The 25,584-nt window shown below is 38.1% G+C and overlaps 2 protein-coding genes and 2 non-coding genes across 5 annotated transcripts in view; 2 read left to right on the top strand and 2 right to left on the bottom strand.

The window, feature by feature from the left end:
• ST7L (suppression of tumorigenicity 7 like) overlaps positions 1-25,584 on the top strand; it is an 843,199-nt gene that overhangs the window by 713,600 nt on the left and 104,015 nt on the right. The window lies entirely within an intron of this gene.
• Positions 1-25,584, bottom strand: part of CAPZA1 (capping actin protein of muscle Z-line subunit alpha 1) — a 48,386-nt gene that overhangs the window by 16,464 nt on the left and 6,338 nt on the right. The window contains exons 2-4 of the mRNA XM_050747598.1: positions 6,637-6,700; positions 4,439-4,490; positions 390-453 (exon numbers count right to left, since the gene is read on the bottom strand). Of these exons, the coding sequence (XP_050603555.1) occupies positions 390-453; positions 4,439-4,490; positions 6,637-6,700 (180 nt within the window). The remainder of the gene's footprint in view (positions 1-389; positions 454-4,438; positions 4,491-6,636; positions 6,701-25,584) is intronic.
• Positions 1,366-1,464, bottom strand: LOC126945562 (small nucleolar RNA U13). The gene has a single exon (XR_007722483.1). It is a non-coding gene; the product is annotated as a small nucleolar RNA U13 (small nucleolar RNA).
• On the top strand, positions 17,266-17,326 carry LOC126945000 (U7 small nuclear RNA). Its single transcript, XR_007722267.1, has one exon. It is a non-coding gene; the product is annotated as a U7 small nuclear RNA (small nuclear RNA).

The following is a 25,584-nucleotide window of genomic DNA, read 5'->3' as shown; positions in this document are numbered from 1 at the left end:
ATAAAGTAAACTGTTTTCTCACCCCATTTTCCAACCACCAAAATCCTAAAGTAATAAAAAAGTAGTCTAAATTTCAGGAGTGCCTCTGTTTTTCCATTAAATATGTCTGCTGTTACTCTTATCAAGGAGAATTAAAGACAGCTGGAAAACCTGTATGACTTAAATACTTCCATTTTCACTGTTCTTGTTAGAGGCTGCTCTCCTTTCTTGTCAAAGAAACTGCTAGTGTTATCAGAAAGAGGAAAAATATCATAACATGTAGAGTACGTACAAAAACTAAAAAAACTAAGACAAATTTACTCAGCACCTGGTTCAGACATCTGCTTTGGTTTCTATTAATAAGATTTCTACTATCTCCCAGGCATAGCCTTCTAAAAGGCAATTATTACCTGATCTTCATATCCTTCTATCTTCACAGGCGTGAACTGATCCATGTTATACTGGGCAAATGCACTGTTTTTTTAAAAAGTTTTTTTTTTTTTTTTTTTTTTAAAAGGAGAGAGAGAAAAGAATTATGTGTAAATAAACACAAAAGTGGTTCACAGAATAGTTAAAGGAAATGTGAAAACAGTACCCGGTACTTTTCCCCTTTCTCCCCAGACATCCAGTGTTAACATAATGCCTTCCAGCTTTCTGAAGGGACTCCTCTCCACGGAGATCTTGGAAGCTCCTTAAACTCTGAAATTACCTTTTCCTCTTTGCTCCTAAGCTCCAAAAGACCCTCTACTTAGACAATTCCAAAGTTGGTTTGTTTTGAGATAGTCTCACTATGTTGCCAGGCTGGCCTCAAACACCCAGGCTCAAGAGATTTTCCCATCTGTTTCCTGAGTAGCTGGGACTACAGGTGCGCACCACCACACTCAGCTAATTCCAAAGTTTGAAGCAATCTGATTATTGTGAACTGCCAACAATTTTAATCGTTTGGGCAGAAGCTTTCAGTAATTCAAAAGAATTTTCCATTGATACACTATTTTGGAAATGATTTTTTTTTTTCTCGGCTCTCAAAGTCACGAGAAACTATAATTAAATGTCAGAAGGCATCTGACATGTGAAGAAGGTGAAGTGAGAGTTGAGCATGAGTCAAGTATAAAAGCAGAGCCTCAGGCACAGAGTAGTTATTTTTAAAAGAGGAATGCATAAATAATCAAAGTACATGCCTAATATTACTGTTTATTTGTCCAAAGCTTGATTTTTGAATTCTGCATTTTTAATGGCTCTCTAATACATTTTACAAAGCTAAAGCAAAAAACAAGATAAAAGAAAGATGGAAATAAGAGTTATACTTATATTCTTGAAAAGTATCTGTCTTCTCACAGCATTCCCAATTTTAACCTATTAAAATAGACGGCTAGTATTTTTTTCCCATGTCAGACAGGTAATGTGCCAACATAACAAGGTTTGAGGGAGGCACATCTCACATGCATGTGAAAACTCAACCATCACACTTATGAACTACAAAAGGATGGAGACCACTAGTTTCAAGCAGAGTGTTAAACTTTCCCTAAGCTTTTCAAGATAAAGCAAAATAACAAAATGTCAACTTCTTCAAATATTTAAAGCTTTTTTTTTTTTTTTTTTCAGATGCCAGGCTGGAGTGCAACAGCGTGATCTTGGTTCATTGCAACCTCCACTTCCCGGGTTCAAGTGATTCTCCTGCCTCAGCTGGATCATCTACTCAGCTAATCCTGAGTAGCTGGGATTACAGGCATGTGCCATCACGCCCCGGCTAATTTCTGTATATTTAGTAGAAACAGGGTTTTTCCATGTTAGTCAGGCTGGTCTCAAACTCCCAACCTCAGGTGATCCACCTGCCTCAGCCTCCCAAAGTGCTGGGATTACAGGAGTGAGCCACCGTGCCCAGCCTCTAAAGCTAATTTTCAATCTTATTTTGTTAAAAGTTATTACTGTCTATTTTGTTTATTTATTTATTTATTTTTTGGGCGGGGGATGGAGTTTCACTGTTGCCCAGGCTAGAGTGCTGTGGTGCAATCTTGGCTCACTGCAACCACCACCTTTCAGATTCAAGTGATTCTCCTGCCTCAGCCTCAAAAGTTATTACTGTGTTTTACTTCTTAAAGCACTACATCCCCATGTAGCAAAATTAATCCCAAACATATTGGCTCTTCCGAAAGGATATAAATTATTCATAAAAAGTAGAATAAATATTAGTTTAAAAAAAAAAACGAGTAGGAAGTAAATATTTTATTCTAGTATATGTCCTAAGACTATGGATTACAAACACTAACACGAAAATGTCCTTACCTTTAATTCCATCTCAAGTAAACAGGATCTCCATTTTATCAGCTGCCTAAGCCAAAAACTTGGGGTGATCTTTGATTCTTCTCTTTCTCTCACACTTCACATCCAGTCCATCAGTAAATCTTGTAGGCCCTACTTAAGTACATATTCAGAATCTGACTCCTTCCCACCACCCCCACTGCTACCACTCTAGTCCAACCACTAGCATCTATTCCTGAACTATTCTAATAGTCTTGCAATTACTCATCTTACCTCAGCTTTTGCCCCTCTACACAGGAGCTAGTGATTATTCTAAAATATAAGTCTCATTATGTTATTCTCTGTTCAAAACAATCTCACTATCTCTGTCAGAATGAAATTCACTCTTTAACGTAACTTACAACACCCTACTCATTCCAGAAGCTCTGGAATTATCTGGGGATGGTTCTGGTGGCCAGAAACAGGAGCACATCCGGGAAAGATGGCAAATCTTAGCTACTTCAAGACCTTCATTTTATAAACACTGAAGGCAATAATTATGATAATGATTATGAAAACATTAATTGAGCAGTTACTATGAGGACTATGGCCAAGGGACTGAAATGCTTTAATACAGAAATAAGACTGAATTTTTCTTCTCTATGGAAAATCAAATATTTGGGTCTTCTCTATGGAAAATCAAATATTTAAAATTCTCTTAACAAGAGGGTTCCCCAAGAACCTATAGTCTATAAGAACCAGAATATTTATAAATACAAAGCTTTAGTGTCAGTGCAATTAAAGCAAATGAAGTATCTGAACTACATACCAACTTCTCTTAATCTTAGCCAAAAGGCGGAGAAGCTACATACCAGCTTCTCTTTGGTTCTAATTGGAAATAGGATAACAGGCTTTAGTTTGCAATCACACTCGGGTGATATTCAACATCCACCCCTTTCAGCTTATCAAGTGATGTACAGAGCAGATTTATTGTGGGTAGCTCTCAAGGATAAAACTGGGACCAGCATGGCAGGCAAACTGAAGAACTTGCCTTGTGAGATTGTGAATTCCTTATTACTAGAAGCATTCAGATTAGATAACTGTCTATTGACAGATGTTGATGAAATTCTTTCAGCGAAAGAAAGCAGAGAGGAGTTAAACTAGCAAATGATGAATGTCCTTTTGTATGGCAGATTCTATGAATCTAAGAGAAACCATCATTACAGTATATCTGATGTGAGCCTAGCTTCCTTAAATCAATGTATAATTAGGGTATCATTCATGATGACAATTACAGTAAAGCTATGCAAATTCTTTTTGCAGAATCTAGCCCCAAAATGAGTTCCAAAAAAGCAGTATGGACAGGGCAGATTGTTTCCCAGGCAGCAGCTCTTACAACAGTTTTCTATGGCTAAAATCTAAACCAATTATATATCATACCCAATGACTTTATGATAATTATTTGTTGCTCTACATCAACATGTCCTTGTTCTGTCTCCCCATCCCTACCCCACCTAGCCATTATCCAACTCTTTACAAAGGAACTCTGAGCCAGTTGGGTAGACAGCAACTGAAACAGAACTTTGTGTTGAAGAGTAGAGTAGTGATAAAGCCAGAAACAGGGAGCGTTGAAAGCTGCAGCAAGTTTAGATTTTATTATAGAAGGTATCAAAAAAAAAAAAAAAAAAAAAAAAAAAGAGGCACCATTGTAGTAGTTTTGAAGTCAAGGACACAATGGAAATATTTTAGAAAGATTAATTAGCTTCAGAGTGATAAGGAGTCAATGATTAGGTAACCTAATCATGCTTTTATCCTATGGTTAATTCTCACTATTAAGGCACTTTATTAATATTTGCTATTCTTAAACATTATCATTCCTCACTGGCAGATCATTCCTATGTATAGCTAGCTGTTTAAAAAAACTCAACATGAACTAGAACAACTATAAAGGAAAACCTAACAGCTAACATTAAACTCTGCTTTAATGGGGCAAATGTGGGCAGAAATAAAAACTAGTTCATATATTATAATAAGCTTTGAGGAAGTAAATAACAATTGGGGGAACATGTTTTTTCCAATTAAAAAAAACAACGAAAATTGCTAAACCCAATTGCTTTACTTTGAAGTATTTTAAACTTTGTTTTCAGGGTGCTAGTTCACTGTCAACATAGTTTATCCAATGTTAGAATAACATTCTAAGTGGATTTGGAAAGATACTTACTGTGCTGCCCCTTCCCTGAGGAGATTGTCATTATTAAGTAGTAGCCGAACATCTGAGGAAGAAAAATGTTACAATGTTCAGTGGAGGATAAATTTGAGAAATTTTAGCAGATTTCTAGAGGCAACTTTTAAAATTCAGGCTTTGTAAGATTAGTCTTCAGGTGTACTATATGAGTAGAAATTCTAAACATGCAAATATAAAGATGCTAATGTTCACAGATTTGTGTACAATTATGTGTGCTATATAGTCTCAAGGAACTTCATAGCAAATGAGTAACATGGTTTATAGAAAGCCACAGTTAAAGAGTGCTAATTCTGTATTTAAATGAATCCTTTAATATGAGCATAGATTAAGAATTGCAGGCTCTTCTACAATATCATATCAAGAAAGCTAGGCACAATTCAGCCAGTGACAGTGAAATTCTTAAAACACATTTTTCATTGGAGAATCTAATGTGAGGTCTACAACCTTTTTAAAAAGCTGTGTGTCATAAGTCTAGTCACTTTTTTTTTGGAGACGAAGTCTCGCTCTTGTCGCCCAGGCTGGAGTGCAATGGCGCAATCTCAGCTCACTCCAACCTCCATCTCCCCAGTTCAAGAGATTCTCCCGCCTCAGCCTCCTGAGTAGCTGGGATTACAGGCGCCTGCCACCACGCTCAGCTAACTTTTGTATTTTTAGTAGAGACGGGACTTCATCATGTTGGTCAGGTTGGTCTTGAACTCCTGACCTAAGGCGATCTGCCCACCTCAGCCTCCCAAAGTGCTGGGATTCCAGGTGTCAGCCACCACACCTGGCCTGTTAGTCAAGAATTTATCTGAGCTAAAGTTCAAGAAGAATTTTCTACTGAAAATCGAAAATTTCGGCTGGGCGCGGTGGCTCACGCCTGTAATCCTAGCACTTTGGGAAGCTGAGGCGGGCGGATCATGAGGTCAAGAGATTGAGACCATTCTGGCCAACATGGTGAAACCCCATCTCTTCTAAAAATACAAAAAAATTAGTGGAGCATGGGGGCGAGCACCTGTAGTTCCAGCTACTTGGGAGGCAGGGGTTCCAGTGAGCCGAGATCACGCCACTGCACTCCAGACTGGCGACAGAGCAAGACTCTGTCAAAATAATAATAATAATAAAAATAAAAAGAAAATTTCAACAGGAAAATTTATTTAAAATGTTACTAAGAATTTAGTCAATGTAAAAGACTAGAAAAAGGCTGCATTTGTTTCCTTTGCTGTTGGTGCTCAAAAGCCACAAACGGTTTTATAAAAAATATCTTGATTTACTTCTGTTATATCTTATACTCCTTGAAGCAAATGTTTATGTTTCTCCCAGTCACTTTTCCCAATTTTAGCAATCAAGATTATTATTGACTGTTCTACCATCTGGACCAGGTACAGAGGAATATCATACAGTTACTCTCGAGTAGCTAACTTTCTAATATAAAATTAGAATCTCAAAATAAATGTTTGCTAAACTGAACCAAGATGTACAACAATTATTATTTTACTTAAGGAATCTTTAAGATGAACTTAATAACTTAAAATGGGATTATGGTTATTTCATCATGAAGTTTAAGATGCTCCATCACATTTTCCATCTTGTAAAATGTATTAAGACAGCAGATAGTATGGAAAGTTGTAAATGTATTTAACTGTGGTTCCCCAACCTGCTGAGATTCAGAATCACCTGGTAAAGAACTTGATGAAATACAGATTAACCAGTTCCACCTCAGATCTAATGAATGCGAATCTTGAGGGGAAGATAAAGCTGAATCTGCATATTTAACAAGCTCCCCAGATATAGTCAGTTCAGCCCCACTGTCCCAAAAAAGTATTCCATAACATGTGACTTCCTAAGGCAAAGCACTAAAGAAAATTAAGCTATGATCTATAAGGAAAAAATAAAACTATGAAAATAATTTAATATTTTCTACATTTATTGATACTAATCTGCCTTAAAATCTTTTCTCACATAAGACAGGCATCCTAATTTATGGGTTAGGAGCTTTACTTTGACTCAGACCTGGGTTTGAGTTCTTGCTTTGACATTTACTAACTGGAGGACCTTGGACAAGTTATTTTAATTTCTTCGAATCTTGGTTTACTTAGCTATAGCTACAACAAGTCATAAGAATTAAAACAGATAGCAAGTACTCAATAAATAATAGTAATTAAGGAGGGATTAAAATACTAATCTTTACTCACCATTGAATACTTCATTAAATTCCCCTGGGGGTGCATGAGTGATGAATTTAGCAGCTATGCGTACCTAAAGAGAAACAAAATTTACACTTAGAATTATGAAGAGTAACATATAAAAGGAGAAACAATTAACAAATTACAAAATTTTCATCACATCCCTTGAAAAAAATGTCCTGTTTAAACATTTACTGTTTAGCAGCCTTCAAATTTTCTTTTCATAAAGCACCCCAAAGCTGTTACTATCAATATAGGTACATTCTGATTTGGGAATATATGTGTTTTGATAAATCTGAAATTGTCTTTCAAAAACAGGATAATAGTTTTTGACCAAATACATCACATTCACAAAAAGAGAAAGCTATGATCTAGATTATGAACATTTAAGCAAAACTAAATAAAATATTAGCAAATTAGAGCATACCAATACCAATTCTCCCAATACAAGGATGGTTCAATATAATGTTACTGTAACTTACAAATTAAAAGACCAAAACCATGTGATCATCTCAACTCATGCTGAAAAAAAATTAACACCTACTCCAATATCATAAAAAACCAAAACTATTAGTTTTTGGTAGATATAAAATAAATGCCTTTAACTTAATAAAGGGCTATCTACCAAAATTTTACAAAAACCTTAATAATGAAACATAAGCAATGTCACTAACTTTATTAACTAATTAATTTATTTTGAGATAGGGTCTTGGCTGTTGTCCAGGCTGGAGTGCAGTGGCATGATCCAGGCTTACTGCAGCCTCAACCTCCTGGGCTCAAGCGATCTTCCTGCCTCAGCCTCCTGAGTAGCTGGGGCCACAGGCATGTGCCACCACACCTAATTTTGTAATTTTTATTTTTGTAGAGACAAGTCTCACCATGCCCAGGCTGGTCTCAAACTCCTAGGTTCAAGTGATCCTCTGGCCTCGGCCTTCCAAAGTGTTGGGGTTATAGGTGTGAGCCACTGTGCCTGCCCTAAGTCATCAACTTTAATACAAGACAAAGATGACTCCTATCACCTCTACTATTCACCACTGTATTAAAGGGCATAAGGAATGCTATGGAAAATATTTCTTCTGTTACTCAACCTAGTCTCTGTCCTCGGCCTCCTGTTGCCATTCTCCCTTTTTAGATATACTATTATAAATGGATGATAAAATGTTAGGTTCTAACCTGCTTATCTAATTGTTTTTCTCTAGATTTTATCTTTTTTGTCATTTTATGCTTTGTCTGGGGAAAATGCTTGACTCCAATCCACTAATATGCTCTTCATCTGTGCCCATTTTCCTGCCCAATTTTTTTTTTTTAAGAGACAGGGTCTCGCTATATCGCCCAGGTTGGAGTACAGTGGCGTGATCATAGCTCATTGCAGCCTCCAACTCCTGACCTCAGGAATCTTTCCGAATCAGCCTCCTGAGTAGCCGGGAGTACGGGCACTCGTCACCAGGCCCAGCATAACAATTATTTTGACTGTTCAATTTTTAATTTCTAAGACTTTTGGTAATTCCTTTTGTCATTTTTTTTTTTTTTTTTTGGGTACTGGCAAGTATGTAGAGCAAAGCAATTTCTTTTAGTGTGTATACAATCATCTGTATTAGGACATTAACTCCTTATTTAATTTTTTAGGTGTTTTTTCTCAGAGACAGGGTCTCACTTGGTTGCTCAGGCTAGAGTGCAGCAGTGTGATCACAGTTCACTGTAACCTTAAACTCCTGGGCTCAAGTGATCCTCCTGCCTCAAGTTCTCAAGTAGCTAAGACTACAGGTGTGCCTCACCATGCCTGGCTAATTTTTTTTAAAATTTTAATTTCCTGCAGAGAGAGGGTCTCACTATGTTGCCCAGGCTGTTCTCAAACTCCTGGCCTCAAGTGATCCTCCCAACTCAGCCTCCCAAAGCACTGAAATTACAGGTGTGAGCCAGTGTGCCAGTATAACTACCCATTTTAAAGTCTTGTTCTATTGACTGTTTCCTAAAAATTTAGATCCTCTCTTCATTGAATTTGATTCTTCCCTTTCGTGGTACTGGTTTTCCATAAATGGTGCTCTGAATTTAATTTAGTTTGCCATTCTGTTTGCTGGTAGCTTGTCTCTAGTGACTACAGGGGAGGGAAAGAGTAGATTTGCTTCTGCTCATCAGGGTGTGTGAGCAGTTTATCTTCTGAGTGAGCCTAAGGTCCACAGGCTAGGTGGGACACTGCTGTGTGTCTATGGTCCCAGTGCTCATACTCAGTGCTATATTCTGAGGACAAATGCTCTTTTTGTCTTCAGCTTAGCCCAAAGAGGAGAGAAGGGAGGAGCTAAGTGGTCCAACTAACTAGACAGCAATTCTCCAGTTAATCTACTCTAAGACTGTTCTGGGTCCCTTCCTTCTTGATTCTTAAACTGATGTAAGATCCTCCAGAATGGTTCCTATCTATCTGGCATTTGGCAATACCAATATATAGATATTTGGCAGTATCTATACATAGTAATAATGCTAGTAATGATAATAAATAGGGCTCACCACAAATGAGTCTCTCAGTATAGTTCTAACATACTATGAAAGAAAGGATGAAAATTCCCTAATATTTGATGTGATAACGAATAGGAAGATGATTCAACTCCCTAATGTAGGGCAAAGAAGAACATGGTATATCTAACAATAAACTAAGCCTTATTTCTAGATAGGCATCCTCTGTTGACTTCTTTATTTCCTTCAAACAATTTTAAGTTATTGATGACCCCATCAAATTCAAACCATTCTTCAGCATAAAAAACAAAAAACAAAAAAAAAAACTTTCCAGAGTCTCTTGAAAATAAAGCTGGGGCCAGGTGTGGTGGCTCCTGACTGTAATCCCAGCACTTTGGGAGGCTGAGGTGGGTGGATCACTTGAGGTCAGGAGTTCAAGACCAGTCTGGACAACATGGCGAAACCCCATCTCTACCAAAAATACAAGAATTAGCTGGATGTGGTGGTGGGTGCCTGTAATCCCAGCTACTTGGGAAGCTGAGGCAGGAGAATCACCTGAACCCGGAAGGTGGAGGTTGTAGTAAACTAAGATTGTACTCCAGCCTGGGCAACTGTAGGAGACTCTGTCTTAAAAAAAAAAAAAAAAAAAAAAAAAAAGGAAGGAAGAAAAGAAAGAAAGCTGGGAGTGAGAAGAGAATTAGAAAAAAAACCCAGAAATTTGGGTTGGGTGCTGTAGTTCATGCCTGTAATCCCAGCAATTTGGGAGGCTGAGGCAGGCAGATCATTTGAGGTCAGGAGTTTGAGACTAACCTGGCCAACATGGTGAAACCCTGTTTCTACTAAAAATACAAAACTTAGCTGGCATGGTGGCGCACACCTGTAATCCCAGCTACCTAAGAGGTTGAGGCAGGACAATCTCTTGAATCCAGGAGGCGGAGTTTGCAGTGAGCCGAGATCCTGCCACTGCACTCCAGCTTGGGCGACAGAGTGAGACTGTCTCAAAAAAGAAAATAAACAAAACAGAAATGCTTTACAACTTTAGTATCACTAGGCTTATACAAATAATCTTACTGTAAGTTCACTCTTATTCTGAAAAGGACAAAGAAAAGCTGCTCTGTGATGAAACCATTAGTCAAGAAAGGCCTATTGATTGATGGAGCAAGGTAGAATGGAAAATTTGGGTTCCAATAACTGTCTCTGTTGGTCCATCAGCTAACTAGATTTGTGATCCTAGAAACATTACTGTTTTTGGTCCTGAGTTTTGTCATTATAACCCAACTCCTCATAGAGTCATATTAGAAGATCTGCAAAATTTCTTTTAGCTGCAAAATCCTACAAAGTTTTTAAGACTTGGAGGACAAAAGTTGGTATGTGGACTACCTGGAAACAGGCATCAGGAATTTATGCCACAAAATACATGTTAGAATATTCTTAGGTACATAAAGTGTTAGAACCCTGACTTGACAGGGTAATTACAGATAGTATATTATTTTTTCTGGGATGAAAACTGGTGGAGGGGAAATGCTCCATAAGGCTCCCTATATTAACTGAGAAAAAACAATAAAAAGAGGGATTCTAATCAGGAAGAAATCCTGCTCAACTCATGAAAATTATGCTACATAGGACTAACCATTACAATATAGATTTCTAACTATATTTTCTTTGGCATGTACACTTAATCACATTTCTGTACTTCTCAACTGTTGGTATCAATCTCTTATTTAAAAAATCAGTAATCCTACTTTTAATAATAAACCTTTTTTTTTTTTTTGGTCTATTTGTGACAAATCGGTGGAGTGAGCTATGGTCTATCCCCTTTCTGTCAAGGTGCATTTCCCATAATCTTTACATAAGTATGAAACTCCTCAGTCAAGTAAAGTGTATGTAATCCAAAAAATAAGTATATACATATTCATATACTATCAAAAAAGTACCTTCCCTGAAAGGAAAAAGGAATAAAGGCACAGTCATATTTTACATACTACTTATATAACATAATATTTGAATGTATAATAAAATTACCAAACTGAAAATTTAAGATATTAATATTCCTGAAGTCCCAACCAAATTTTCAGAAGTTACAAAATCTGATGGAATTGGTACAAGTGAAAGAACAGCAGTTTGCTGGATAGAAGATGAACTGATACTGCATATAAAAAAGTAATAATTCACCCATTCAGCAAACTAGGAAGAGAAGTATCAATAAATAAAGACTGAAGACTAGATAAGACATTGTCACTATCCTCAAGGACCTGACGCCTAGATAGTAATGTAGCAAGCAGGTATTAAATGCAGACTGAGGCACAAAGGAAGATGCAATCAACTCTGTATACCTACATTAAAAAGGGGGCGGTCAGCCAGGCGTGGTGGCTCACGCCTATAATCCCAGCACTTTGGGAGGCCGAGGTGGGCGGATCACGAGGTCAGGAGTTCAAGACCAGCCTGGCCAAGATGGTGAAATCCCATCTCCACTAAAAAAAAATACAAAAATTAGCCAGGCACAGTGGCAGGCAACTGTAATCACAGCTACTCGGGAGGCTGAGGCAGGAGAATCGCTTGAACCCAGGTAGCGGAGGTCGTAGTGAGCCAAGATTGTGCCACTGCACTTCAGCCTGGGCGATAAGAGTGAGATTCTGCCTCAAAAAAAAAAAAAAAAAAAAAAAGGTAGTCTTCAAAGGTAGTGATGTTTGAGATGGACTGGAGGATGAGTAGTTAAGACCAGGGAGGGCATTCCAAGTAGAGGAAACAATATACACAAACTAAGACAATATGTCCTAACAAACTGAATGTAGGCATTTAAACGACTTGCAAAATGTAAAACAATGATACTTGTCACACTAATTCCTTTTCTGTTTTGGAAAATAAAGTTTGTTTGTTTGTTTTTTTTTAAACAACAAATAACTATGTTTAATGTAATAGGTTTATTATTTTAAAACAAGTTATTTTAAAAATCAGTTTTAGTATTTTTTTTGGGACAGAGTCTCAGTCTGTCACCCAGGCTGGAGTACGGTAGCACAATCTTAGCTCACTGCAACCTCCACCTCCCAGGTTCAAGCGATTCTCTGGCCTCAGCCTCTTGAGTAGCTGGGATTACAGGCACGTGCCATATCGTCTGGCCAATTTTTATGTTTTTAGTAGAGACGGGGTTTCACCATGTTGGCTAGGCTCGTCTTGAACTCCTGATCTCAAATGATCCACCTGCCTCACCTCCCAAAGTGCTGGGACTACAGGTGTGAGCCACTGCGCCGGGCGCCTCAGTTTTAATATCTAATGTAACAGATATAAGTCACATAAATAAAAATTCAGTTTTTAAGTATGTAAAGGGGTCCTGACAATAAAAAAAATTTGAGAAGTGCTCCATTTGTTGACATGGGTTTATAATATGCTGTTTATATATGTTTATAACGTGTTGTTGAATGAAAAGGGCCTTTACTCCTTTTCTGGTCTTTTAGAGATTATATATATTTACACCTACGTATAGCTACTAAATTTTTTTTTTTTTTTGAGACGGAGTCACACTCTGTCGCCCAGGCTGGAGTGCAGTGGCCGGATCTCAGCTCACTGAAAGCTCCGCCTCCCGGGTTCACGCCATTCTCCTGCCTCAGCCTCCCGAGTAGCTGGGACTACAGGCGCCCACCACCTCACCTGGCTATTTTTTAATATTTTTTTAGTAGAGACGGGGTTTCACCGTGTTAGCCAGGATGGTCTCGATCTCCTGACCTCGTGATCCACCCGTTTCGGCCTCCCAAAGTGCTGGGATTACAGGCTTGAGCCACCGCGCCCGGCCGCTACTAAATTTTAACTAGGACTATCTCTAGTACAAAATAATTTTTTTTTCTTTTTTTTTGGCTTTCCTCTGTGTTCAAAAAGTTATATAAGAAATATAATGTTACTAGTATGATAAAGCAAATTAAAATTTTTTTAATAAAAAAAGGAGCATGTCAACATCCATCATCCTTTAATTTTTTTTTTTTTTTTTAAGATGAAAAGGGAAATAAAGAAAGGTAAAGGCTACTGAGTGACGTGAAAACTGAAAGAACCAGGTCAAGGAAGCCAAACGACTGAGGTGAGGATGTCCAAATCCTAAAGGCAGTAAAGAAGGCTTTTTAAAGTTAGTACTTGACCAAGACCTTTGACTTCACTTAATATCCCGATAGTACCTCATGCTTAAAAAATTGATTAATTGGTTAAACAAGGGGATTATATGAAAGATAAAGGTTAACTAAAAGCTCACTTCCATTTTCTAAGTTAAAAAGCAGGGTGAGGAAAGAAAATCTAGTAGTATTATTTGAATCCAGGTTCAAGTGCTGAAAAAACTTAATATTCCCTGTTTACCTGAGAATACCAAGAACAGGAGAAATATCCAATCAGAGGAACCAAAACATCTCCCATTTTTTAAATGAAAGTGAGGAAATTTGAAAGTATATGCAATGGCAAGGGTGAAATACTTAATGAGTGGTTAAAAAGAATGTAGTTATCATTAGATGTCAACATGGGATCCTAAAACACATTGTCATGGCAAGGAATCCTATGTTATTTCCTGACAGTTACTGAAATGGTGGATGGTTATTAGATATTTGATAGTTTCTGAAGTGTTGATTTTTTCACTATTTGAACACAATACCACAAAAATACCTTGACGTAGCAGTAAACATAATACATATAATTATATTAAAATTATATAATATATAATTATATATTATATAAAATTATTCTATCTATATCTATATCTGGAGTTTCGTGCTGTCACCCAGGCTGGAGTGCAGTGGCATGATCTCAGTTCACTGCAACCTCTGCCTCCTGGGTTCAAGCGATTCTCCTGCCTCAGCCTCCTGAGTAGCTGGGATTACAGGCACGTGCTACCACACCTGGCTAATGTTTGTATTTTTAGTAGGGATGGGGTTTCACCATGTTGGCTAGGCTGGTCTCGAACTCCTGACCTCAGGTGATCCACCTGCTTCAGCCTCCCAAAGTGCTGGGATTACAGATGCGAGCCACTGTGCCCGGCCCAATATATTTACAAACTCATTATAAAATCTAAAGTCTGGGCTGGGTGCGGTGGCTCACGCCTTTAAACCCAGCACTTTGGGAGGCCAAGGTGGGTGGATCACCTGAGGTCAGGAGTTTGAGACCAACCTGGCCAACATGGTGAAACCCCGTCTCTACTAAAAATATAAAAACTAGCCAGGCGTAGTGGTGGGCGCCTGTAATCCCAGCTACTCAGGAGGCGGAGGCAGGAGAACTGCTTGAACCCAGGAGACGGAGGTTGCAGTGAGCCAACACGGTGCCACCGCACTCCAGCCTTGGTGACAGAGTGAGACTCTGTCTCAAAAAAAAACAAAAACAACAAACAAAATCTAAAGTCTGTTCCACGGCTCCTCCTTCCCTAATTCCTCCAACTCCTACCACTTAGCTCCTAGACTTACAGCTACACTCATGCCTCAGGGCATATTTCTTGTTCCTTTGGCCAGAAATGCTCTTTTGGATGATTCACTCCAATCTTTATCCAGTCTCTGTTCAAATGTTACCTGCCAAATAAATTACCCTTCCCTAACTCCCATATATAAAGTAGCTGTTGTACCCCTTCAACCTTCACAATTCTAGCCCCTTTACTGCTTTATTTTTCTTCAAGGAATTTGCCACCACTGAACATATACTTACATGTTTACTGTCCAACATCTCCCAAAGAAGTCCAAGATCATAGAGCAAGAGTCAGTAAACTGCTAATGTAAAGGGCAGATGGGCTTTGTGAGTCACAGTTTCTGTCCCAACTGTTAAGCATGATTGTGTTCCAATAAAACTTTATTTTGTACCCTGAAATTGTATTTCATGTAATTTTCACATCATTAAATATGATTATTCTTTTTTTGTTTGTTTTCAACCATTCCAAAAGCATTAGTTTATAGATCCTATAAAAACAGGCAGTGGGCCCAGCACAGCAGCTCACACCCGTAATACCAACACTTTAAGAGGCCAAAGCAGGAGGACTGCCTGAGCTCAGAGACCCAGCCTAGGCAACATAGTAAGATCTTATTTCTATTAAAAATAACAAAACAATTTAGCCGGGCATGGTGGCACATGCCTGTAGTCCAAGCTACTCAGGAGGCTGAGGCAGGAGGATCACTTGAGCCTGGGAGGTCAAGGCTGCAGTGAGCTATGATTGTGCCACTGCACTCCAGCCTTGGCAATAGAGCAAAAGCCTGTCTCAATAAACAACAAAACAAAACAAAAACAGATGGGGGACTGGATTTGGCCCACTGGCCATAGTTTGTCAACCCCTGACATAGAACAAAAGAACTTGTTGTGTTTTTTCACTGCAGTATACCCAGGACTGAGACCTAGAACATGCTAGGAATGTGAATGAATGAATACTATTTTATTGTTTATAAAACTCTTACATAATCTGTTTCTTTTATTGATCTTTAAAACAGCTTGTTAAAGCAGGCAGGGGAGAGACTATTATCCCCATTTATAAATCAAGAAATAGGTTCAGGGAGTATAAGTGCCTTGTCTAAGACTGCATGCTTATAATAAATGGGTGGAGCGGGAATTCTAACTTAGACATTCAACTATACCATGCAGTATTAAAAGGAAGTAAAAGTCTGGAGGATTACCTTTAGTGTGTCACATGAATTTGGCGTTGTCCTTTTAGACTATTTTAACCAAGAATTGAGTCAAAGCTATGCTTGTGAAAGATGCGGTTGTCACAAAGTTGAGAGGAATAGATAAAATGATAAATAATAAGTTTAAAAGTTAACATTTTATCCAACTTCAAAACTGGGTCAAAGCTAAGATGAAATTAATAGCGCAAAAAGGGAGAGGGAAATGACTAAGCAGTTAGTGATTGAAAAAATATCTTTGCTACAATACAGATGAGGGCTGACATTTTCATTAACAGTGATTTAGTCAATCATTCTCAAAGGTGGGAGAGGGAAAGAAAGAAGGCAGTTACCTCCCATAAAGGGGAGGTATGCCAGCTCCCCTAACTTGAGAATCACTAATATGAAGGTTTTAGTTGAACAAAAACTGAACTTAAACTGAGCTTAAAAAAAAAAAACCTTTAAAAAAACTGTTCCTATTTCATAAAGTAATAGTTTCACTACACACTGTATTCATCAGATAGTATCTACACTAAAGGGTAGATCCCGACCTCATGTTCTGCCTGCTTCGGTCTCCCAAAGTGCTGGGATTACAGGCGAGCCACTATGCCCGGCCATCACTAGCTTTTAAAATTATTTCCTTGGGCTAGGTACGGTGGCTCACATCTATAATCCCAGCACTTTAGAGGACAGGGCAGGTCAGGAGTTTGAGACCAGCCTGGCTAACATGTGGAAACCCTGTCTCTACTAAAAATGCAAAAATTAGCTGGGCGTTGTAATCCCAGCTACTCCGTCTCAAAAAAAAAAAAAAAAAGTCCTTGACAATCACATACAAAAGAACTTCAAGTTAGTTAAATATTTAACAACTGCAACTCTTTGTGGGCACTGGTGGATAATTCTAGATAGAAAAAGGAGAATTCTTTCGCTAGATAATATCCACATTCCACTTATTAGCAAAGGCCTGGTCAGTTTATACCACCCCAGTTTTGTATACTTTAGGAGCCAAATCTCTGCCAACATGTCTCCCTGGTGTCAACAAAAACCTTTACCTCCTTCATTAGTCTACTGAATGTATTAAAGACTTCACCTCTTGGCCTTGACTCATACTCTCCTTGGAAGTTGTGCCTTTCTCTCCATCTTGGTCTGTCTAAATCCTTCCCATCTTTTTAAGGTTGGGTTCTTCCAACCCAACCTTAAAAAGTGTTCAAAGTATATTTGAATGCTTAGCATAGCACCTAAAATACAACTGCTATTGACAATTAATTCTATAGATACTAGTCTGCCTCCAAAGACTCAAGCTTTTTTGGGAGGGAAACTGCCTTGCTTTCCTCTTCTATACATTACAGGATCTAGCAAATTAAATTACATATAGCAGGCAATGAGTAAATGTTTACAAAATCCCTTCTGAATAAAAAGATGTAAAGGAAATGTTCTCAGTTTTAAAGATTATTATGAGGTACTACGGCCAAATGGAAAGATATAGGCTCTCGATTGGACAGACCTGGTTTTGAATTTCAGTCACTTAAAAATCTCTTTGAACCACATCCTCTCCCTAAAGTGGGATAGTAAGTACTCTTTAAAAATTGTTGTGAATTGTTACAGCTCTTTTAGAATTTGTGTAGCAGGTTTTCTGGTTTTCACCGGAAACCAACTTACCCATATTAAATTTTAAAAAATTGTTGTGAAGATTAAATGAGATAATATATGGTCAAATCTTTAGCAGAATACTTAAAATATAACAGGAGAGGCTCAATAAATGTCAGCTACTGTTATCTTAACTGGTCACAGCAGGGTAACTGTTACTTTACAAACTGAGCAAACCCTTCAAATTACTATCAAATTACTACTTCGAAGAAAATAATCTTCTTTTTCTAGAAATCCTTTGGGTCCTAGCCACTTTATATTCTCTATCATTACCATCATAATAATCCCCACCAATAACTACAAACAGTAGCAACTTTTTATTGACCAAAAAAGCTTTATGAAAATGTCCGTTCCAATTTCCCTTTAAAGTAATAACACATATTTCAAAGTTTTTAAAGTTTTCCAAATAGGGTATACTTAAAGAAAGTATAATAGTAGTAAATTGTGCCTCTGTAAATATTTATTGTACTTGTTTTTACTCTAACCCATTCAAGAGTTCAAGAATAAATATTCGAGAATATTCAAAGTATTCAAGAATAAATCGTTGCATTTATTTTCCTGAAAGAGATATATACAGGACGTTATTCTTATCCTGGTAAGCTCTGCTTGCATAGAATTCAATGCTATTTCCTAAGGGAGTTTTTCCCATTTGAAGATCTTTCGGATGTTGCATCAAACCGAAAAGCTTCTGTATGGCAAAGGAGAAAATTAACAGTATAAGGAGACAACTAAGTGATTGGGAGGAAATACTTGCAAACCATACATCTGATAAAGGGCTAATACCGAAAATATATAAGGAACTCAAAACAACTCAATAGCAAGAAAACAAATAACCCAATTTTAAAATGGGCAAAGGGTCTGAAGAGACATTTCTCAAAGAGATACAAATGGGCAACTGATATATGAAAAAATGCTCAACATCTCTAATCAGGGAAATGCAAATTAAAACCACAATGAGATATCACCCCATGCCTGTTAGAATGGCTATTATCAAAAAGACAAATGATAACAAGTCTTGGGCCAGGATAAGGAGAAAAAGGAACCCTTCTGTTGGTGGGAATGTAAATTAGTATAGCCATTTTGGAAAATACTAATAGCATGGAAATTCCACAATATACCAAAATTACCATATGATTCAGAAATTCACTTCTGGATAGATAGCCAAAGGAACTGAAATTGGTATGTCAGAGAGATATCTGCACCCCCATGTTCATTTCAGCAATGGTCACAATAATCAAGATACAAAAGTAACCTAAGTATCAATCAACTCAACAGATGAATGGATAAAGAAAATGTGTTATATACACACAATGGAATACTACACAGCCTTTAAAAAGAAGGTAGTTCTGTCTTTCGCAACAACAAGGATGGACCTGAAAGATATTATGCTAAGTGAAATAAGCCAGACACAGAAAGATGAATACTTCATGATCTCACTACAAGATATGTGGAATCTAAAAAAGCCTATCTCAGAGAAACAGAGAATAGAATGGTGGTTACCAGAGGCTGACGGGTCAGGGAAGGGATAGGGAAAGGAAAGACATCAAAGATAGCAATCAGAGGGTACAAAGTTACAGTGAGACTGGAAGAATAAGTTATAGTGCTCTACTGCACTGCATGGTGACCACAGTTAGTAATAATGATAATGATAATGATACAATACTGGTTTCACTAAATAAAAGTTACTGTTATCTGTGTTTCTTAAAATTGCAAATAAGCTAAATATTATTTTCCCAGTTTAGACCTGGAGATAACATAGAATGCACTTAGAAATAAAATTGTAGATGTATATAGTTTATTTTATCATTATCAAGCAAGAGGTTAAGACTTGAAAAGCATAAAGATATGTCTTAAATCAGGATCAACATTATAAAAAATAGATGCTGGCACTTCCAAATAATTTGCCTCACATTCACTCTTTCAAAAGTCATTTTAATAGTCTTTAGAAATTGTTTTCTCTATTAGTAGTCAATTTTGAGTTTTATTAGACACAAGTAGGTAGTGAAGTCAGGCAAGTTAGTTTTAAGTACAGCAATTTCACTTTAAAACATTCTACAAACTCTAGGGAATAACTGCTTTTCTGGTATGTCTTAAACACTTCACTATTTACTAAAGCAATTATGTATATCTCACATACACATGGAGTGGCAAACTTTAGGCTTCTCTCTAAGGCCTCTTTTGATCTAGGATTTGACACCCCACCCCGCCTCCGTGCCCACATCCCCGTCTTTGGTCTGTCTAGCCCAGTTTTAGCAAGAATCTGCCCACCCTTGATATCTGATCAAGTTCTTCATCCCCTACCTTTGATGTATAAGTCTTTGAACTGCCTTCAGCATGAATCCCCCTACCCTCATGGTCTCCTCTTAATAATTTTCTCCCCAACTCTGCTTATCGGCTATACGTAAATACCCAGCTGTCTTTAATGTATTAGGAGTTGAGCCTGATTTTTCTCCCCTACTGTAATAGCCTTTTTTTTTTTTTTTTTTTTTTTTTGGTTTGTTTTTGAGATGGAGTCTTGCTCTGTCATCCAGGATGGAGTGCAGTGGCGTGATCTCGGCTCACTGCAACCTCCACCTCCTGGGTTCAAGCAATTCTCCTGCCTCAGCCTCCCAAATAGCTGGGATTATTACACCACACACTGCCAATTTTTGTATTTTTAGTAGAGATGGGGTTTCACCATGTTGGCCAGGCTGGTCTCAAACTCCTGACCTCTGGTGATCCGCTCGCCTTGACTTCCCAAAGTGCTGGGATTACGGGCATGAGCCACCACACCTGGCCATAATAGTTCTGAACAGTCTTCTTTACTGTTTTAACACGCATTAGAATGACTTTTACTTTAACTGGGAGTCACTGTATTTCATATCACTCAGTAGTGTTTAAAACTGACATATTTAAGCATAACATTTACAACATACAGAAGAGAAAATTAAAATGAGTGAAAACATCCCATAAGCAACTTGTTTAGGAGCTTAAATGTGCTTAAAAAAAAATACCCACAAGGTTAAAAAATTAGGAAAAAGCCTCTTTGAACCTATTCTGGTCCACAGGTTGCCCAAGAATAAATAAAATAAAATAAATTAGGGAAAAATGACCACCCCAAGTATCTTGAGATTCATGTGTTAGTGAGCAATGATGCACATGTCAAGTTCGAAAGGGTAAAGTTTGGCAGTTAGAACCCATGCTAGATGGAAAAAGCAGCAGTGGGAAACAAGAACGATTTTGCCTTTAAGATCTGGTATGTATCTGGCATGTTACAGCATTCTAATTTAAAGTATATCTTTTTACCAATTATTTTTTTTTCTCAAAATCACTGGAAGTCAGATACAGTTTCACATGCCAGCTTTACTGCTAAATTGCTTGGGTCTTAGTTTCTTCATTTGTGATTATAAAACCTACTCATATCTAGGACTGTTTTAAGAACCCATGAGGTAACATGAGACAGACTCCCATACAGCAGATACTTAATTTTTTTCCCTAAGCAAATACCTAGACATCACTGAACTCTGAGTTATGTTGTCTTCTAAAAAGTTCAGCTCTTTGTGTTTAACAATTTGTTCACTCACTCAAAACAAACCACAAAACAATTCATTTGGTCTCAGGCACTGAGGTGAATACTAAAGATAAAGACAAAGAGTAGGGCTGTCAAAGAAGTAAGCCAACAAATTATCTTTTGCCTTAAATCAGTGGTTCTGGACCTTGGCTACACATTAGAATCGCCTGGGAAGATTTAAATATACTGATATATGGGTTCTGCCTGCAGAAGTTCTGATGTAATAGGCTGGGGTAGGGCTTGGGCATCAGTTTAAAAGCTTCCTCAGGTGATTCTAACATGCTGTCAGGGTTGACAGCCACTACCTTAAGCTAATATAAAGTGCAAATCATCCTGGTAGATACAAACAACATAAGACGAACATAACATACAGTAAGCACCTTAGCTTTCCAATCTCTGTATACTTTACCACTGTTAACAAAACAATTTATACAAGTCATAGCCCTCAGTAAAGATGTGCCCAACATTTAAAAATAACTATAATTCAGGCTAGGCACAGTGAGCTCATGCCTGTAATCCCAGCACTTTGGGAGGCCAAGGTAGGAGGATCGCTTGAGCCCAGGAGTTTGAGACCGGCGTGGGCACACAATGATGTCTCGTCTCAAAAAATAAAAAATCCGGTCAGATGCGGTGGCTCACGTCTGTAATCCCAGCACTTTGGGAGGCTGAGGCAGGTGTATCATGAGGTCAGAAGTTCAAGGTCAGCCTGGCCAAGATGGTGAAACCCTGTCTCTACTAAAAATGCAACAAATCAGTCAGGTGCGGTGGTAGGCGCTTGTAATCCCAGCTACTCGGGAAGCTGAGACAGGAGAATCGCTTGAACCCAGGGGGCAGAGGTTGCAGTGAGCCGAGATGGCACCACTGCACTCCAGCCTGGGCGACAGAGTGAGACTCTGTCTCTAAAAAAATAAAAATAAATACAAATAAAAAATTAAAAAATTAAAAATAATTAGCCAGGGCCGAGTGCAGTGGCTCATGCCTATAATCCCAGGAGTTTGAGACCAGTCTGGGCAATATAGTGAGACTGTCTCTACAAAAAAAATTTAAAAATTAGTTGCGTGCTTGCAGTCCCAGCTACTCAGGAGGCAGGCTGAGGTGGGAGAATCACTTGAGCCCAGGAGGCAGAGGTTGCAGCAAGCCAAAATCCCACCACTGACCTCTAGTCTTGGTGACGGAGTGAGACCCTGTCCCAAAAATAAAATAAAAAATTAAAAACAACTCTAAGTCACAGCAGCAAAACTGCCAAAGCAGTAGTACAGATAACATAAGGCACAGAACTTAAGAGTAAGTAGTTGGATATTGAGCTGGGTTGGTGAAAGACAACTATAAAGAAAAGGAGAAGCTGGGCTCTGCAAAGTACTTTAGGTAGGGTGGAAGGGAGGAAAGGGAGGGCACTATGAGTGAAGGAATAAGAAGAACAAAAAAGGTAGTGGGAAAACACTCTCTTGTTTGGTGAACAGAAGATTTGGAGATAATAAAAGAGAAGGATGAAGTAAGATAAGTCAGATAGCAGTAATGATGGTAATATCAAATCTGGTTTTATTCTGTACATCATAGGCAATGGTCACTTGCTAAAGCTTTCTGAGGACAAAGCTCCATTAATAAAAAAACTATCAGTAATACAGAAGTACTGCAGTCCTCAATATGGTCTCACAAAACTTGGAAATCAGACTGCCCTATGAAAGTTAACAATGAAATCAAGACAGATGCTATCCAAGCAAGAGTTATGCATTCAACAAATATCAGAAGACCCACTATGTTTTAGGCAATGGTGACTCACTAGCATACTGTCCTCATGGAGTTTACATTCCAGTGGGTAAAGACAACAGCAAAGATTAAATAAGTAAAATACGAGCTAGCAAGTGATAAATGCTATGGAGAAAAAACAAGGCAAAGAAAAGGGACATGAAATGTTAGGATTTGGAACTGGACAGAACAACCAGAGAAAGCTTCACTAAGGAGGTGACTTCTGGTTAAGTATCTGAAGTGAGGGATACAGAAGGAAGAGAACTTCAGAGAAAAGAATGCAAAGATTCTTCAGTGAGAATATGTGATTGGAACAAAGACCAGAAGAAGAACATGTAGAAGATAAAGTCAGAGATAAATGGCATAGAGGTAACATCCCAGAACATAGGGACTTAGAAGAAGATGGGAAGCCACTGGAGGGCTTTGAGCAGAAAAGTGACATGTTCTGACCTACATTGTAACCAGATCACTCTGGATGCTTCATTGAGGACAGACTGCTGGGGAGGAGCAACAGCAGAAGCAGGGACACCAGAAAAAATAGTATTTTAATAATCTAGAGGTCACAATGGCTTCTTCCAGAGTGGTTAGAATAAGGGTGTGGGAAGAAATAGTCAAATTCTGGGTTTATTTTAAAGACAGAGCCTACAGGATTTGCCAGTGGACTACATGTGGATTGTGAGAGAAATAGCAGTCAAAGATAACATTAATGTTTTTGACCTGAGCAACTAAAGAATGGAAGTGTCATTAACTAAGGGGAGCAGACTGTAGAAGCTGCAGCATGCAAAATTTTGACACATAACCAGTCCTGAAAAACTCTCCTGCTAGTAATGTGACAACAAATGAACTTATCTAGAGGAAAAATGTCCACTGCTGTTATACAAAGACCTGACTTGGTTTTGGTGTTGGGTACATATGCCTATTACGAAAGAAAATGCCATCAGTAGTTTGGACTATCAAGTTAACTTCCTTTGTTCTAATTCTATGTTCCGTTAAAACATTCTAACTTGATTTCCCATGTTCCTGACCTATCTGAAAAAAAGAACTTAGTTCCTTCTATATGTATTAAATTGTTATTCCAGTTTTATACATTAGTTTCATAAGCCTAGCTAAAATGAGTTTATCCCTGAGAGAGACTTGGGTTTAGCATCTTGATCAATCAAGCTTCTGAGCTAAATAAGCAGAGGACTAAGATTTGAATCACAGTAAGTTCGCTAAGATAATGGTTCTCAAGTATTCCAATAATTATTGGGAGGCTTATTACAAATAATTCCTGACCACTGGTTCCAAAAAATTCTGATTCGGTATACCTAGGATGGAACTCAGAAATCTGTTTTTGAAGGAAACACAGATTCTGCCGTAGGCAAGGATGTTCTAAGATACTGTCATACTGTAAAGTTTCTCCTTGGCCTCGTTACGGGCGGGGACTTTAATGATCTTTAAATTTCTAGAGCCATGTTTTTCAACATGCATTTAATAACACAGCATAAATACTAGAATTCTTCATGGTATACTTAAGTTCAAAGAGCACTAAGCAACTTTTTTTTTTTTTTTTTGAGACAGAGTTTTGCTCTTGTTGCCCAGGCTGGAGTGCAATGGCACGATCTCGGCTCACTACAACATCTGCCTCTCAGGTTCAAGCTATTCTCCTGCCTCAGCCTACTGAGTAGCTGGGATTACAGGCATGTGCCATCACGCCGGGCTAATTTTGTATTTTTAGCAGAGACGGGGGTTTCTCCATGTTGGTCAGGTTGGTCTTGAACTCCTGGTCTCAAGTGATCCGTCCACCTCAGCCTCCCAAAGTGCTGGGATCACAGGCGTGAGCCACCACACCTGGCCCTTCCTTTTTTTTTTTTTTTTTGAGTCAGCATCTCGCACTGTCGCCCAGCCCAGGATGGAGTGCAATGTTCTGATCTCAGCTCAATGCAACCTCCTAATCTCAGGTTCAAGTGATTCTTCCAAGTAGCTGGGACTACAGGCGTGTGCCACCATGCCGGGCTAATTTTTGTATTTTCTGTAGAGATGGGGTTTCACTATATTGCTCAGGCTGGTCTTGAACTCCTGGGTTCAAGCAATGGACCTGCCTCGGCCTCCCAAAGTGCTGGGATTACAAGTGTGAACCACCGCACTTGGCCATTCAGCAACAATTATAATGCAGTCAGGACCAGAGAACACCAATGTTTCAGTGTCTATAAAGGCATCCAGGTTACTACATGATTAACTTGATTGCTGTTGAGGACTATGTCATTATTTCATCAAAACTGCTTACTATCTTACTATCTACTAAAAGGAATCAAAACGGGTAAGAGCATAGGCTCTGACAGTAGACAACAGCATTGTATCCACACTGCCATTTACTAGTTCTGGACACCTGGTCATATATTTTAACCTCAAATGTGCCTGTGTCTCAGTTTACTCTACTATAAAATGGGCGTAAGTATCTGTCCTATAACGATGTTGTGAGATAAATACATAGTTAATATATAAAGTAGTTACCACAAAATAAGCACTTAAATGTTATCCAGATGTAAAACAAAGAATCCACAAGGTAAAATTCTCTCACCACCTTCCTTTGGTACAGTCTGCCATTATGCTGTTTTCTTGTTTAAACAGTATGTTATACCATGACCTACACTCAACAGAGTTTGATCAGTGTTCCATTTCACCGACACTGCCTTAACAATCTGTATGTGAAGTTGTACCAAAGATAAATTTTACACACTGCTCAAAATTTCATAATACATTATAGCTGTGAAGAATTTATGATAAACCAGGAAGGATGTAGAAAGAAAGGAGAGGCCTGAGGCAGAGAGATAATTAAACATGTTGTTAAAAATAATTCAAGCATAAAAAAAGGTCCTGAATGAAAATAATGGTACAAGGAATGTTGATAGGTTAGAGATATTATTAAGTGAAAAGTGTGTTTGTATATGCATAGAATTAGAAAAGATACAAGAGGAATTGGTAATATTG

Source organism: Macaca thibetana, chromosome 1 (assembly GCF_024542745.1).
Source record: "Macaca thibetana thibetana isolate TM-01 chromosome 1, ASM2454274v1, whole genome shotgun sequence".
Lineage (NCBI taxonomy): Eukaryota > Metazoa > Chordata > Mammalia > Primates > Cercopithecidae > Macaca > Macaca thibetana.
This window is presented reverse-complemented; position numbering and strand designations above follow the sequence as displayed.